The 13703-nt window shown below is 45.8% G+C and overlaps 1 protein-coding gene across 2 annotated transcripts in view; it reads left to right on the top strand.

The window, feature by feature from the left end:
* Nucleotides 1-8586: 8586 nt before the first annotated feature.
* Cd300lb (CD300 molecule like family member b) overlaps nucleotides 8587-13703 on the top strand; it is a 14037-nt gene continuing 8920 nt past the window's right edge. For both annotated transcript variants that reach the window (XR_007344578.1, XM_048795903.1), the window contains exons 1-2: nucleotides 8587-8729; nucleotides 13303-13632. Coding sequence is in view for 1 of the 2 variants with exons in the window: in XM_048795903.1 (XP_048651860.1) it covers nucleotides 8594-8729; nucleotides 13303-13632 (466 nt within the window). In the remaining variant the exon portion in view is untranslated. The remainder of the gene's footprint in view (nucleotides 8730-13302; nucleotides 13633-13703) is intronic.

Below are 13703 nucleotides of genomic sequence, written 5' to 3'. Positions count from 1 at the left end.
TCCATACTCTTCTAAAAACTTAAAAATTTCCCTTCACAAGAATGTCCTTACTGTCACATTCCACAACTAAACACTCAGGGTCACTCCAGGTGAACTGGGCTGCACAAAATAATCACACACACACAGAGAGAGATACCTTTTTTTTCTTGGGGGGGGGGTCCTGTGATGGCTTCTCTGAACTCAGGAGTCCATGGAAAGAGAGAGAGAGAGAGAGAGAGAGAGAGAGAGAGAGAGAGAGAACGTGCTGAACCCTTTTATTGAGGAGAAGCCATTCAAATGAGGCCAGGGGTCAGGTTTCAGGGGGTTGATGTCCACTGTCAGCAGGTTGACTGACATCTAGGAAGGCCACACCCAAGGGCAGAGCAAGAGAAGGGGACACACAAAGGGCATTTCCATGGAACATTCTACCCCAAACAGGGCAAAGGGGTAGGATTACAAAGGAACAGGTGAGTGTGGCTCAACCCCATGGGTGACACTCCTACATCAGAAGACAGCCCTCAACTTCCTGAGCCAGGACAATGTCCAGGTCACTATGACATGTAGTGACCAGTCAGAGCCTCTCACTTTAGGATGGAAGGCGTGGGTCATTCAGAGTGGCTCCCCATATATTCCCCCTTTCTTAATATTTAAAGGCAATTGGGGAATTATATTTTTCAGTCACTGGATTCTTGGTCCAAGGTCATCATGATCTGCTATTGAAACACAAAAGGAATTAGTAGGAAACATATCATTCCAATAACACAGTTAACTTGCAAGATCCAGGTTATTATTATTATTCTGCCAAACGCTCATTAGGAGATTCTTAATCTTTTCTCAGTTTTATTGGGAAGCATTGCATTTGGCCATAGAAACATAGTCATTTTTATTTGGCATGGCCTTTAAGCCTTTCCACAAACCATAGAGCAGAGGGCTCATTCACAATAGTTAGCACAGTAGCTTTTTAGAGCATGTTAACTTAGTCCCCATCCTTCCATCAGCACTTATCTGACTATGAAGCATCTTGGAAGTAATTTAAGTCAAATATTTTAAAAAATCCGTGTGTTGTGAGTTGTAAGATATAGCCACAAAGGCCGTAATTGTAGAAGCAAGGAATAATATTTAAAGTAGTCACTTCATGAGAACAGCAGCTTGCCTAGGTCTGGGTAATTGACAAGCACCTATTTAAAGCCTGAACATTAACTTCAGCTGGCAATACCGTAAGATAAATTGTATTCTTACAGGCTACAGGATATTCATCATCTTTTCCCTTAATTCTCACATTTAAAGAGTCTATTAGGTCTGTGAGTAACATAAACATCCTGAAGGCAGAAGTCAAATATAAGACATCCTTTGGATGCCATCTCACTGAGAGTTAAAGTTTCTAGGAGTTATGGCATCCTCATGTGATTGTTCTTGTCCATTCTAGGAGACCAGCCTAAAATATATCCATTATTTCTAGACATCTTGTGTTGTACTGACAAGACATGCACAATCCATCCACTTAGAAAAGGGGCCAACTTTTATTGTGGAACCATTAAGGCAACCATACATTGGTGGATATTTTATGTAAGTAACTGGCCTGTCTAGGAAAATTCCATTTCAACAATCTTTCTATTTTGACAATTGTCCAGATGAGTAGTCCTAATTTCTACGGGCCAGCATAATTGGCTGGTTTAGGTTTCTCATAGGCTGTCTTTTTCTTAAAAGATACTCCCAAACAGCCTGCTTACCCTAGGATCAATGTATAGGTAGAGCTGACCATTACAGTCAGTACAATTAATCTAGTAATATGGGTGGACTTTCTAGTTACACTGCAATGTACATTAAAAATGGACCTGAGAAATGGGTCCACAGAAGTCTCTTCATAATTTTTACTTACCCGTCAAACTCGTGAAGCTGTGTGGTTGTAAATTCTGCAGTTGGAAATTTACCTTCCTGTGCCAGGTTTCTCAGTCCTTTTCATGATGACAGGTTTAAACTCTCCTTTGAAATCTGATTTAATTTACTGAATCATGTTCAGGAGCAGTGAGATTCTCGATATTACAATTAAGAAAGAATTTAAAAAAGATTTTGTAAGATCTAGTGTGTGCCTCTGGGGTTCTGATTTCTCCCTTTTCTTTATTTAATAAAATTGAGTAAAGGCTTTCTTTGTTAGTAGTAATTGAGGCTAGATATGGAAATGAGATACCTTTTATTGATTATTGTAGTTTCCCAAAATATAGACTAGTTGATCCATTCTAACAATTTAGAAGAACCCTTAATCTCTTTCTGAGAGGAGGTCTCAAAATATCTCTATATCTCAGTATATTATTCATTAATTAGGTGTCTCTTAATTGTCTCTTAGAAAATATGATTAAGTTTACTTTCCAACATAGGGAGTAGTATATAAATCTTACCATATTTTTATGGATAATAGGTCCAGTCAGAGAACTGACATAATATCAATGAATTTTCAATGAGGTTTGCATCTTTTATTATTCAAAACTAACATACGACTTTAATTTGGAGAATCTCAGTCTTAATAAAATGTTCTCCCAAATCTCAAAATTATCCAACAAACAAAAGTAATATGTAAGAATCAGCAGTGTCTTTGAATCAATCAAATGTAGTGTCCAAGGAGAATTTGTCAAAATTGGGATCTAAGTCAGCAGTTTAATATATTTAGTGTCTAATAAAGGATGTGAATTTATTCATCAAAATTAATCCTTGCCTTAAACTGTACACAATAAAGACCTTCCCTAAAGGAAAAAAAAAACTAACATTTTAATAGGTCTTTATCATGTCAAGATATAGACAAAATTTTATTTCCCATCATCATAGTAAAAATCATGGAAATAGCCTAAAATGTCCTTGAATTAATCAGTTAAAGTTTTTACAGTCAGTCCAGTACATATAAATCTCTTTTTTAATTGTTTTAACTTTCTATATCATCTGTCTAGATAATGACATAAAGATTGTCCTATTTAGGAAAATACTTTTATCATTAAAATCGAGAATATAAAGACCTTGTTTTACCCAAAGATGATTTCTTTCTTCTTCGTAGGACCTCCAATGTGTTCCTCCTCTCTGTTGAAGCAGCTTTTCCTTTTAGAATTTTTCCTGGTTATATTTTGGAACAATTTCTGAAAACCTTAGAATCTAAACAAATTATTGTACCTTGATAAGAAGAAATGTTTCAGTGAAAATATAAAGTCCTTGGATATTTCTGTAGACAGAATTATATCTGTTTATCATCTAATAAAAGTTTGTACAACAATTTGAGAGTTAGAGATTACGTGATGGTTGTATTATCTCTTGAAAGCAAATTTATAGTAAAATACATTTATCTCAAATATCTGTAACAAAAAGGCAGAGCATGTATAAATGCATGTATAAAAGGTATAAATTATGGGGTTTCTGTTGAAGAAAAACAATTAGACAAATATATATTAACTAAACAATTAGACATCTATGCTAATTATTTTATAGATTAACAAATATAGGTTATCTAAATACCTAGAAAAATATATATAAAGAATAAGGGCATGGGGGCTGGGGATGTGGCTCAAGTGGTAGCATGCTTGCCTGGCATGCGCGGGGCGCTGGGCTCGATCCTCAGCACCGCATAAAAATAAAATAAAGATGTTGTGTCCACCGAAAACTAAAAAATAAATATTAAAAAATTCTCTCTCTCTGTCTCTCTCTCTCTTAAAAAAAAGGGCATAATGCATAATTGTATTAAATTTATGTAACCTCGTGGTTCTTAAGATATTTGGATCCATTTCAATTGATTTTTAACTAGGAGTGCACTCTTGTATGTGATATCATGTGAAGTAGCTGAAATAAGAAATAGCCTAAAATATCCTTGAATTAATCAGTTAAAGTTTTTATAGTCAGTCTATATTTTTTATTTTTGTATTTTTTGTAATTACATAGTTAGAACTGAAAACAATAAGGATTTTTTGGTCATCACAGGAACATTACTGGCTTTTGTTCCTGCAGCGAGCAAATGTATCCTCATAACCTCCAAAAGAAAAGTAAAATATAAAGAAGCATGTGTTTGATATCTCTTATCAATAGAACATTTGGTAATGTAACCCTAGAGAAAAGTCAGGTTATTTAACTTAAAAATAACTTAAATTTAGGGCTGCAATGTAGAAACCTGTGGAATTAGATTTTTCCTGGAAAAGATATCTTTCGGTAGCATTTACAGGCGAGCATTCTTTTAAAAAGTAGGCGCTGTGTAGCTCCCGGTAGCAGGTCTGAAACAGGAAGAGCGGGTTAGTGGCTGGAAGGCGGGACCAGAAGTCCTGTCTGAGTGACAGTAGAAGGACCAAAGGGAAGCCCGTGGAAATGCGAGAGGCAGGACCAGGAAGTCCGACCCTCCAGCCAGGCATGGGCGGTTACCATGGTGATGAAACACTCAGGAGCCTGCTGCCCGTCGTCAGGGGCAAAGGCTCCCCAGTTTCCCTAGCCAGTTGCATTCCTTTTGATTTGTCTGCATTTCCCTCGCCTGGGCAGGATCCTATGACGGGGAGCAGCTTGCCTTGTCTCTGTGACCTGCGCTTGCAGCTTGTGTCCTCCTGCATTTTGAACTTTTCCTTGCAGCACGTAGGACTCTAAAATGAGTTTTAATGGTAGACGCCATAGTTACTACCAGATCTTAAGGCAGTCTGCAAACCTAAGCATGCTTTGGCCCCCAGCCAGGTTGCTTAAGGGTGAAAGGCACTGCTGGCTGTAGGTCTAGTTACAGACCCCATAGGGAACAGTGGCCAAAGTCCTTTGTCCCCAGCGGCCGAGTTACAGCCATTCTGATCTGTAGGACAAGAACATAGCAAAGAGGTTCAGTATAAACTGAGTATTCACAAAACAATAGAAGAATAAAATCCACCTCTGTCCAGGCAAAGAATCCCTGCATTAAGTCTTATCACAACATTTTCTTTCCCTTTTTGTCACTCTCCAAACACAGACTTCTAGTACATAAACTCCAAAACCTTTATCTATAAAGATTCACAAAAACAATCCAAAAAAGAGGACTCGACAACATATCCCATTAACCATCTCAATAACTCTTTACATTTATTTAGAGTCTCTAGAATTGATACCACTGAGTCCTGCTTCTCCACATGTTGAACTTTGAACATTAGTATTTTCTTAAATTAGCCCAGGTTGTGTGTTCTTAGAGCAAGATCTCTGCAAAACATTAACAGGCAATCTTTAGATCGTTTATAAGGAAAATACAAAGTAAAATTAACAAGAGGTAAAACATATTTAGTTCGTGTAATAGCTACCTTGAATTTTGGCTGAGTTATATATTATACCCCCTGTTTGAGGTCCTAGTAATCTTAATAAAAATCAATCTTTGAACATGACTTTAAAAGAACTGAAATCTGGCCTACTATGGAGTCATTCTGACATTTAGTGAGATGGGACACAGAACCTTATCTCAGGTAAAGCGGGGCTCTCCATAAATCTTTATAAATCTTAAGTGTTCTAGTTCTGAAGTTGATCTGTGCTTGTTGGATATCATTTTATAAACTTTAAATGTATTGTTGCTCGAGGTCATGAGAATCTCAGCTGTAAGTTCAGGCAACGGCTTCGACAAAAAGGAGGCAGATTTAAAAAGGCCACTGAACGAGGCTGTATTGAGATGTCACCCCCAGGAGGAACTCTATCAGACCAACAGAGCCAATAGGAAGAGGGTCGAGGAGAAACTGCGTGGGGCCTAGACTGGACTGGAATTTTATGGGGCTTAGGGCAGGAAGGGAGGGCTTGGCCAGACTCACTCAAAGTTGGCCTCCTTGATCCCACCGGACTCTATTTACCTATCTATACTGACTGCCTGTCTAACTCTGGCTCCAGAATTATAAAAATAATTTTTGTGTTTCTAAAGGCAAAATATTCCCAAATATTAAAAAGTTTAATGACACAGATTTTTCTTCTGCCCAATTCACTTGCTTTCTACAATTCAGCCCAAAATACTCTGCAAACCTAAGCATGCTTAAATTCTGGACAGAAATTCCAAACCCACTAAATGTCTAAAAATCACCCTGCAGTGTCCATAATGGGCCACCAAATGTTGCGTTCCACGACTAAACATTCAGGGTCACTCCAGGTGAACTGGGCTGCATGAAATAATCACAGAGAGAGAGAGAGAGAGAGAGAGAGAGAGAGAGATACCTTTTCCTTTGGGTCCTGTGACGGCTCCTCTGAACTCAGGAGTCCATGAAAAGAGAGAGAGGGAGAGAGACAGAGAGCGCGCGCACACATGCTGACCCTTTTATTGAGGAGAAGCCATTCCAAGGAGGCAAGGGGTCAGGTTTCAGGGGCTGAGTCCAGCTTCCTGATGTCTGCTGTCAGCAGGTTGACTGACATCCAGGAAGGCCACACCCAAGGGTAGAGCAAGAGAAGGGGACACACAAAGGACATTTCCATAGAACATTCCATCCCAAACAGGGCAAAGGGGTAGGATTACAAAGGAGCAGGTGAGTGTGGCTCAGCCCCATGGGTGACAGTCCTACATCAGGAGACATCCCTCAACTTCCTGAACCAGGACAACGTCCAGGTCACTATGAAATGTAGTGACCAGTCAGAGCCTCTCACTTCAGGAGGGCAGGTGCAGGTCATTCAGAGTGGCTCCCCACAGCTCACCCACTTTTAGTGGTTATGGCTGAGATGGTGAACCATTTTCCTTTCTTCCACTTTCTGTCCTGCAATGCCCCTCTTAGTCTATACTGACTTCTGAATACGCCTGAAGCTTTTTCTGAATGTCATCTCTACTCTGTTTAATTTGTCTAGTTGCATATCTTTGAACTAATAAAGCATTGTTTTAATCACTACAGCTTTATTTTAAAGTCTTGACATCTGCTAGCACATGTCACTGTAGGTTTTCTTTGATATTGGAAGGTTGTTGCAAACACTGCCCGCTGGCTAATTTTGAATTAGCCAATCAAGTTTATAAAAAGAAAACAACAAACCTTTGGGACTTTCAATGTGATAATTTCCCTCTCCATGAACATGGTATGTTACTCCAATTATTTTTAAGCTTCTAAAATGTTTTTTGATAATATAGTATTTTATTCTTGAAACTTGTTCATATGTCTGTTAAATTTAATTCTGTAACCTACATCTTTATTTTTATTTTCAGTGGTGTCTTTCAATTGCATTTTCAAATTATTTATTGCAGGTGTGTAGACAAGTAGTCTATTTTGTATACTGATTTCATATCCATGTATACAGCCACCCTGACAAACCTGAGTAATTCCTTTCATTTTTGTTTGTAGACAATCAATTATCTATCATGATTTAGAGTTTCCTTTCCAAGGCTTATGTGGTTTGTTTCTTTTTCTTATTGTGTCATGCAAGTTGCTCAAAATAGTGGATGAAAGCAGCGATTCCCACCTTCTCATTTTCCTCTTGATTTTAAATGGAAGACTTTTAATGATTTGACGTTTGTTGTAATTGGTTGCTTATAGATGCCCTTCACCTAGTCGACCATGGAAAGTAATGATATATGATGCTTTTTGTGCATCTATTTACATGACAATGTGGCTTTTCTCCTGTATTTTATTAATGTGACTAATTGTATTAATTGCTGATTCTCAAAGAAGCTTGCTCCAGTTTCCCAGAGAGACGAAGACGGTGGGGCAATGACCTGTCCTGAGCCCAGCTGTGATGGCCTGGGCAAGGCCATGTCTGCTTTTCAGGTGGCCCCAGTGCTCCCAGCTTAGGGATGAGCCCTTTTCCTTCTCTCAGTCCTGAGCCACCACAACCACAGGACAACCCAGGACAGACCCTCCCTCCTTAGCTGGCCCTGGAGATCTGGGGGAAAAAAATACAACACTCATCCCCTTTCCCAAACTGATCTTCTTCAAGAGTTTTAGCTGTGGGTTCTAAATAAAGATCCTAGTTAACTGTCAGTTAGAGGTTAGAACTTGTCTTCTTACTAGTGAGGAAGACTTGCCCACCAGCCTCCTCCTGGCCTCCTGTTCTGGGCTTATTTTATCTCACTCTTCATCTAGTGGCTGAAGTTTTGCACAAGTCCTAACAATAGCAGAGGGCTAACCCTAACCTAGCACTCTGTCCTTAAAACTTCACATAAGTTTTCTCATTTACTTCTCTTAACCAATTGTGATGAGCCCAATTTATCAATAAAACCCCTGAGACTTGGAAGTTCAATAAGTTGTCTAGAGTCACACAGCTTATCCATGGGGCAAGAGCCAGGTCTGTCTGATCCCACAGCCTGCATTTTTATGCAGTTGGCTGCAACACCTGAGTAAATGCGTCTCCAGGCTTGCTGAGCACAGCCCCCTGACACCTGAGTTGGGGGTTTCCTGACAGTTGGGGGACCTATCCCTGTAGTGCAGATCCTCTTCTGGAGTTGGCATCTGGGGTGTTGTGTCCCTGATCCGAGGTCTGGTAGGCCAGCTGTCCCCCAGCTGTCTGCAGACTCCTCTCCCCTGCCTTCCCCTCCCTGCACAATCCCCTTGCCTCCTCTGTCCTACCTAGGGAGGACACTCTTGACCCAGAATGAAGCTCTGCCAAGAGAGGACGCCCCTTTTGCTGAATAATTGAGAGCAGGAAATGCCCACTCTATAAAAGGAAGTGATGAGAAGGAAATTCAAAGTCAACCTGGATGTGCAGGAGGGGTGAGCCTGGCTCAGCAGAGAGTGCAGCTGAGGTCTGCACTGATTCTGTCCTAGTCGGAGGGGCAAGGAGCTGGGAGGGGACCATGTGGCTGCCCGGAGCTCTGCTCCTGCTCAGCCTGGCAGGTGAGTGCAGCTGGGGCCTGGGGCTTGGTGCGACAGAGCAGAGCAGGGGCAGAAGGCACTGGAGAGCTGTCCAGTTCAGGAGGGAGAAGTTTGTGAATTCACCCAGCAGCAGGGCGGTGAGTCCCACACAGAGGCAAGCATCAGCCCTGAGCTCAGGAGGGAAGAGGGAAATGGGGTGGCCCTAAAGACCCCACTGGGCTCAGTGGGAGAGACACGGGTGACAATGACAACCCAGGGCAGGGGCAATAAGGCACTGGCAGAGGTGGGCTCAGAGGACGAGGCCACTCCCCCTCCGGGAGCCAGAGAAAGCCCGTCAGAGGCCACCCCTCCAGGGAGCAGAGGGGGGTGTTCCAGGGAGAGGTGCTGCCTGGGTGAAGGGACACAGGCTCAGAAAGGAAGGGGACCCCGTGCAGAGGAGCTCTCAGTGTGCAGGTGCCAAGGAGGCCGTGTTAGATGTGGGGAGGGAAACGCAGGAGAGGAGACAGCAGGGGCTTTGGATGTCAGGCCCAGCAACAGACTTTCTGAAAGAAGACTGCCCAGGAGCCAGCAGGAAGGGAGTATCTTCCTGTCCATGGAGACCTTATGGACACCTCAAGGACCTGAGGGACAATCTGGAGGTTTGCACAGTGTAGGCAGCGTGTGTGTGGGTCACACGGTCCCCTCAGGGCCTGGAACCTGACCATATGGCACAGGCTGGTCCATGGGGGCCTGCCTGAAAGAGCACCCCAGGGCGTTCAGAGACCAGTCCCTGCCCTGGGACCCGGATTTCGAGTGTGAAGGGAGAGTCTCCGAGGTCCTCCCAGGTCTAGATTTGGAGGATTCTGCAATTCAACCCAGAGAGCAGGGCTGGGGCACTCCTGAATTTGTGCTGCTGCTGCTGATCTTATTATGATGCCAGTGGCCTGGCTGAGGCCGCAGCTCTCTTCATCCAGCAGGTCCACTCATGGTGCCCAGTTCAGAGGACAGCACTGGGGATGTCTGCTGGCTCCCAGCCAGACTTGCATTAGAGTTTGGCCATCCCAGCAGCTCCTTCTCTTAATCCCAACCCCAGGCTTTTGTGGAGGCTGAAGAAGGCATGGCAGGGCTGTGCGTGAGCCGGCACACTGCGCACACGCACCCAGGCAGTGGACTCAGGGCACACGCAGTCAGTCACCCCAGGCACACCTCAGTGTCACACACTCATTCACAATCACACACACATGCTCTTCCACCCACAGAGGACAGCCATCTAGGCCATTCACACAAGAACTCTGTAAACTTTCCTGCAGAATCGACACAGAGGAGCAAGTGGACACCTCACAAGATGAAACACTGAGGTGTGAGCAGCCTTATGCTCCGGTCCCAGAGCTCGGCTCAGAGGTGACTGCCGTCCATCACCTCCACCCCTGCCCCGAAGCCACCTCTGGATCTCGCGGACAGGCCTGAACCACAGCTGCTCCTGGGCAGCGTGGTAACTGGCCTGACCACACTGAGCGCCTGCCCGTGGGCACCATAACCGAGGCTGGGAGACCTGGACAGCTTTGTCCCTCCTGCTACTGGCAATGGCTGGTGGGAACAGTCTCCGCGGGGCCCCTCCTTTCTACTGTTGCCTTTCTACTTCATTTTTTCATTTTTAGTACTTTTGAGTTGTTGATGGACCTTTATTTTATTTATTTACGTGGGTGCTGAGAACCGAGCCCAGTGCCTCACTCATGCCCGGCAAGTGCGCTACCGCTGAGCCCCAGCCCCAGCCCCTCATTTCATTTTTTTTAAAAAGGGAAACATCCCTATGTGCCAACCTGACGCTGGATTTTAACTTGCAGCTGTTGCCCTTTCCTGCAGCCCTTCTCCTAATTGACTCCTGGTTTATATTTAAGGTTTCCCCTTGTTGTTTGATCTGTTCTTGGCGTGGCAGACATCTCAACCCAATCAAATGTATGAGTTAGAGAAATGTCCCCCACAGAGCCCAGTCTCAGGACTGACCACCTTTGAAAGTTTAAAACCTGTTTCCACGTTTCTCTATGCGTGTAATGTAGAAAAAAACAGAAATGGAATCATATATATTCCACTCACCAACTTAAAAAGGACAATAATAATAATAAGGTATCTTGGACAACTTTCCCATCACTGTCTGGAGGTCTGTCTTTCCCTTTTCACCATGTGATGCATGGCCCACAGTCTGTTGGTGCAGTCCCTCTGAGTGGCAGGTGAGTTTCCCACGGTCACCTGGCCAATGCGGCTAACATCCTTCTCTCCATCGTCCTTGGCCGTGGAAACTCCCGCGACTGCTGGAATTAAGATGACTGTGTCTGAGATTGGCTGACTTGCCAAAAAGGATCTTGAGCTTTCTTGGCACCATCTGGAGCCAGACACTGAGCGAGACCCTGAGACTGGGGGTGGAGAAGGGAGAAAAAGAGAACATGGAACCTCTGTTCTCTAGGAGTGAACGTCCTAGCACGGAAGGCAGGAAGAGAACAGCCAAAATGAGATAGCAACGCAGCATTGGGGCTCCGGATGGAGGGTCAGGGGAGCAGCGGGAGGAGAAGTGGAATCCAGCTTCCCAAAGACAACCCCAAACGGAAGCAGTGGGCGTGGCTGCAGGAGAGGTCTAGGAAGACTCCTGAGCTCAGAGCAAGTGCAGCTCAGTGCGTAACTCTGGCAGCCACATGGAGAGGAGAGGGGAGGGTGGTGCTCTGGACTTCTCTGGGTGCTGCTGCCATGATCCAAGCACCAAACAAGGTTCTGACCTGTTGACAGGTCACTGACAGAACAACCCCATCCGCCTGGTGTTGGATGCACACCAAGTCTCCTCCCAGCCTGCGTAAGGCGGAGAGAAGCACGGCCATTTTACAAACAAGGAAGCAAGCCTCAGAGGGGTGAAGTAACTGACCCAGGGTTTCCCAACCAGCTGTGGGAGATATATCTTTTGTGTCCAAAGTTTACTGTGACAGCAAGAGGCTGCAGGATGGGGGTCATTCTGAGGAGCATTTCCACGGCAGGGTTCATGGAGCGAACGCCAATCGCTTCTGGGGAGCGAAGGAGAGGACAGAATCAGTGTCGATGCCAAGTTCTCCAGTCGACTCCCTAACAGGGTCGATGGTCGAAAATCACAAAGTCGGTTCTGCTGATGGAAAGTGTACCGGTCATCTGATTCGCCCCACGAATGACTGCAGTCACCAATGATCACAAACTCAGAGGCTTAGCACAACACAGGTCCGTGGTCTCTCTGTTCTGAAGGTCCGGAGTCTGGAATGGTCCTGCCAGCTAAACTCCAGTTTGTGTCCCTCCGGAGGTCCTGGGGAGACCTGTTCCCTGCCTTCTCCAGAAGCCATCTGCTCCCCTGGGCCACAGCCCCTCCTCCATCTTCAAATCCAGCCCGGAGCACCTTCCACCCTGACTCTCTTCCAACACTCACTGTGAGGACCCACAGGATAATCCCTCATCTCAAGATCCTTCATCAAATGCAAAGCCCCTTTTCCCATGTGAGGGGTCAAGGGTCACAGTGGGACCTCAGTTTCCCTTGGGTGGAGGGCGTTATTCTGCTGACCACAAGCACAAACCTCAAGTAAACAAAATGGGTTCAGGGGGAACCTAGAGGTACAGGGAGGCGGCACCTGCTGGTGCTACACACCTGCCTCGTCCTGTGGAGACCCCACACTGAGGCCAAGACACGCCACAGAAGGTCTCTGCTGTGACTCTCTGCTCCTTCGTCCATTTCCTGTGCCCGAGGAACAAGTGGCCATCAGAAGGAAAGAGCCCTGTGCATTTAGGCAGCTGGAGGGAGTCGAACCAGATCCCCGCTCAGCGCAGACCCCCCTCTAACCTCCAGCCTCTGTGGGGCCTTTGCTACTCTGTCCCCACTGAATCCCCACCGAGGACCTCAAAGAGAAGCTTCTGGTGAGAGGCGGCTTGTCAGCCTCTGAGACTGAACTGGGGTCCACATGTCCAGTGGGGATCTGTAAATGGGCTGGAGCTCGGGACAGACCTGGAGTGGCCAATAGGGGCTTGGGGACACCAGGATACGGGCAGTCACTGGAGCCACGGATGTGGGGAGAACCCCTCCAAGAGGCCACGTGAGTCGAGGTGAGACGCAGCCTCTGGACGTGAGACTCGGGTGTCTCCAGTTCATATTGACACACGATGAGAGTTGGTCTTGGGCATCTCCCCTCAGCTGTGACATCTCGTCAGAGCCTGGCATCAGGGAACACTTACACTGCAGAAATTGGCAAGTGCTACAAACCAGAGAGCTAGTTAGACATTCACCAACACGGCCCGGGTGACATGGAGACTTAGGGAGAGGGAGAGGAGAGGCTTGGCTTGGCACCCTAGAGACCCGCTAGAGCAGTCAAAGAAGATCAGATGAGAACGGCACTGAGAGGACCAGGTGGCCACAGAGGCTCAGGAGTGTCCCACACTGCATTAGGCCTAGGGAGATGAGGCTGGGGAGGCCGGGTGTCATCACTGAGGGGGTGACGAGAGGCTGGACCTTGGAGGGGGGGTGTGAGGAGGGGGGCCTGTTGGGATGTGGGTCCAGGCCCTGGGCATCACCTGATTCGGGGCAGCAGGGGCCAGATCTTGGGATTCTGTTTTCCAGGATGTTTCTCCATCCAAGGTCCAAAGCATGTGCAAGGCCGAGAGCAGGGGTCACTGACCGTGCAGTGTCGCTACAGCCCACAATGGACAAACTATCAGAAGTGGTGGTGCCGCGGAAGGCACTGGCGCACGTGCCACATCCTCGTTCAAACCAGAGGCTCGGAGCAGGAAGAGAAGCAAGGCCGCGTGTCCATCGTGGACCATCAGAGAGACCACTCATTCACGGTGACCATGGAGAAGCTCCAGCGTGACGACATGGACACTTACTGGTGTGGGATCAAGAAAAGTGGAACTGACCTCGGGACACGAGTGAGAGTGACCGTTTACACAGGTAAAGACTTTCTCGTCTGCACCAGGAGGCCTTGTGCTCAGGACGGGACACCTCCTCCCCCTCCTCCCCCT

Source organism: Marmota marmota, unplaced genomic scaffold, assembly GCF_001458135.2.
Source record: "Marmota marmota marmota unplaced genomic scaffold, marMar, whole genome shotgun sequence".
NCBI classification, from domain to species: domain Eukaryota; kingdom Metazoa; phylum Chordata; class Mammalia; order Rodentia; family Sciuridae; genus Marmota; species Marmota marmota.
The sequence above is the reverse complement of the archived record's forward strand: the minus strand, read 5'-3'. Positions and strand labels throughout refer to the sequence as shown.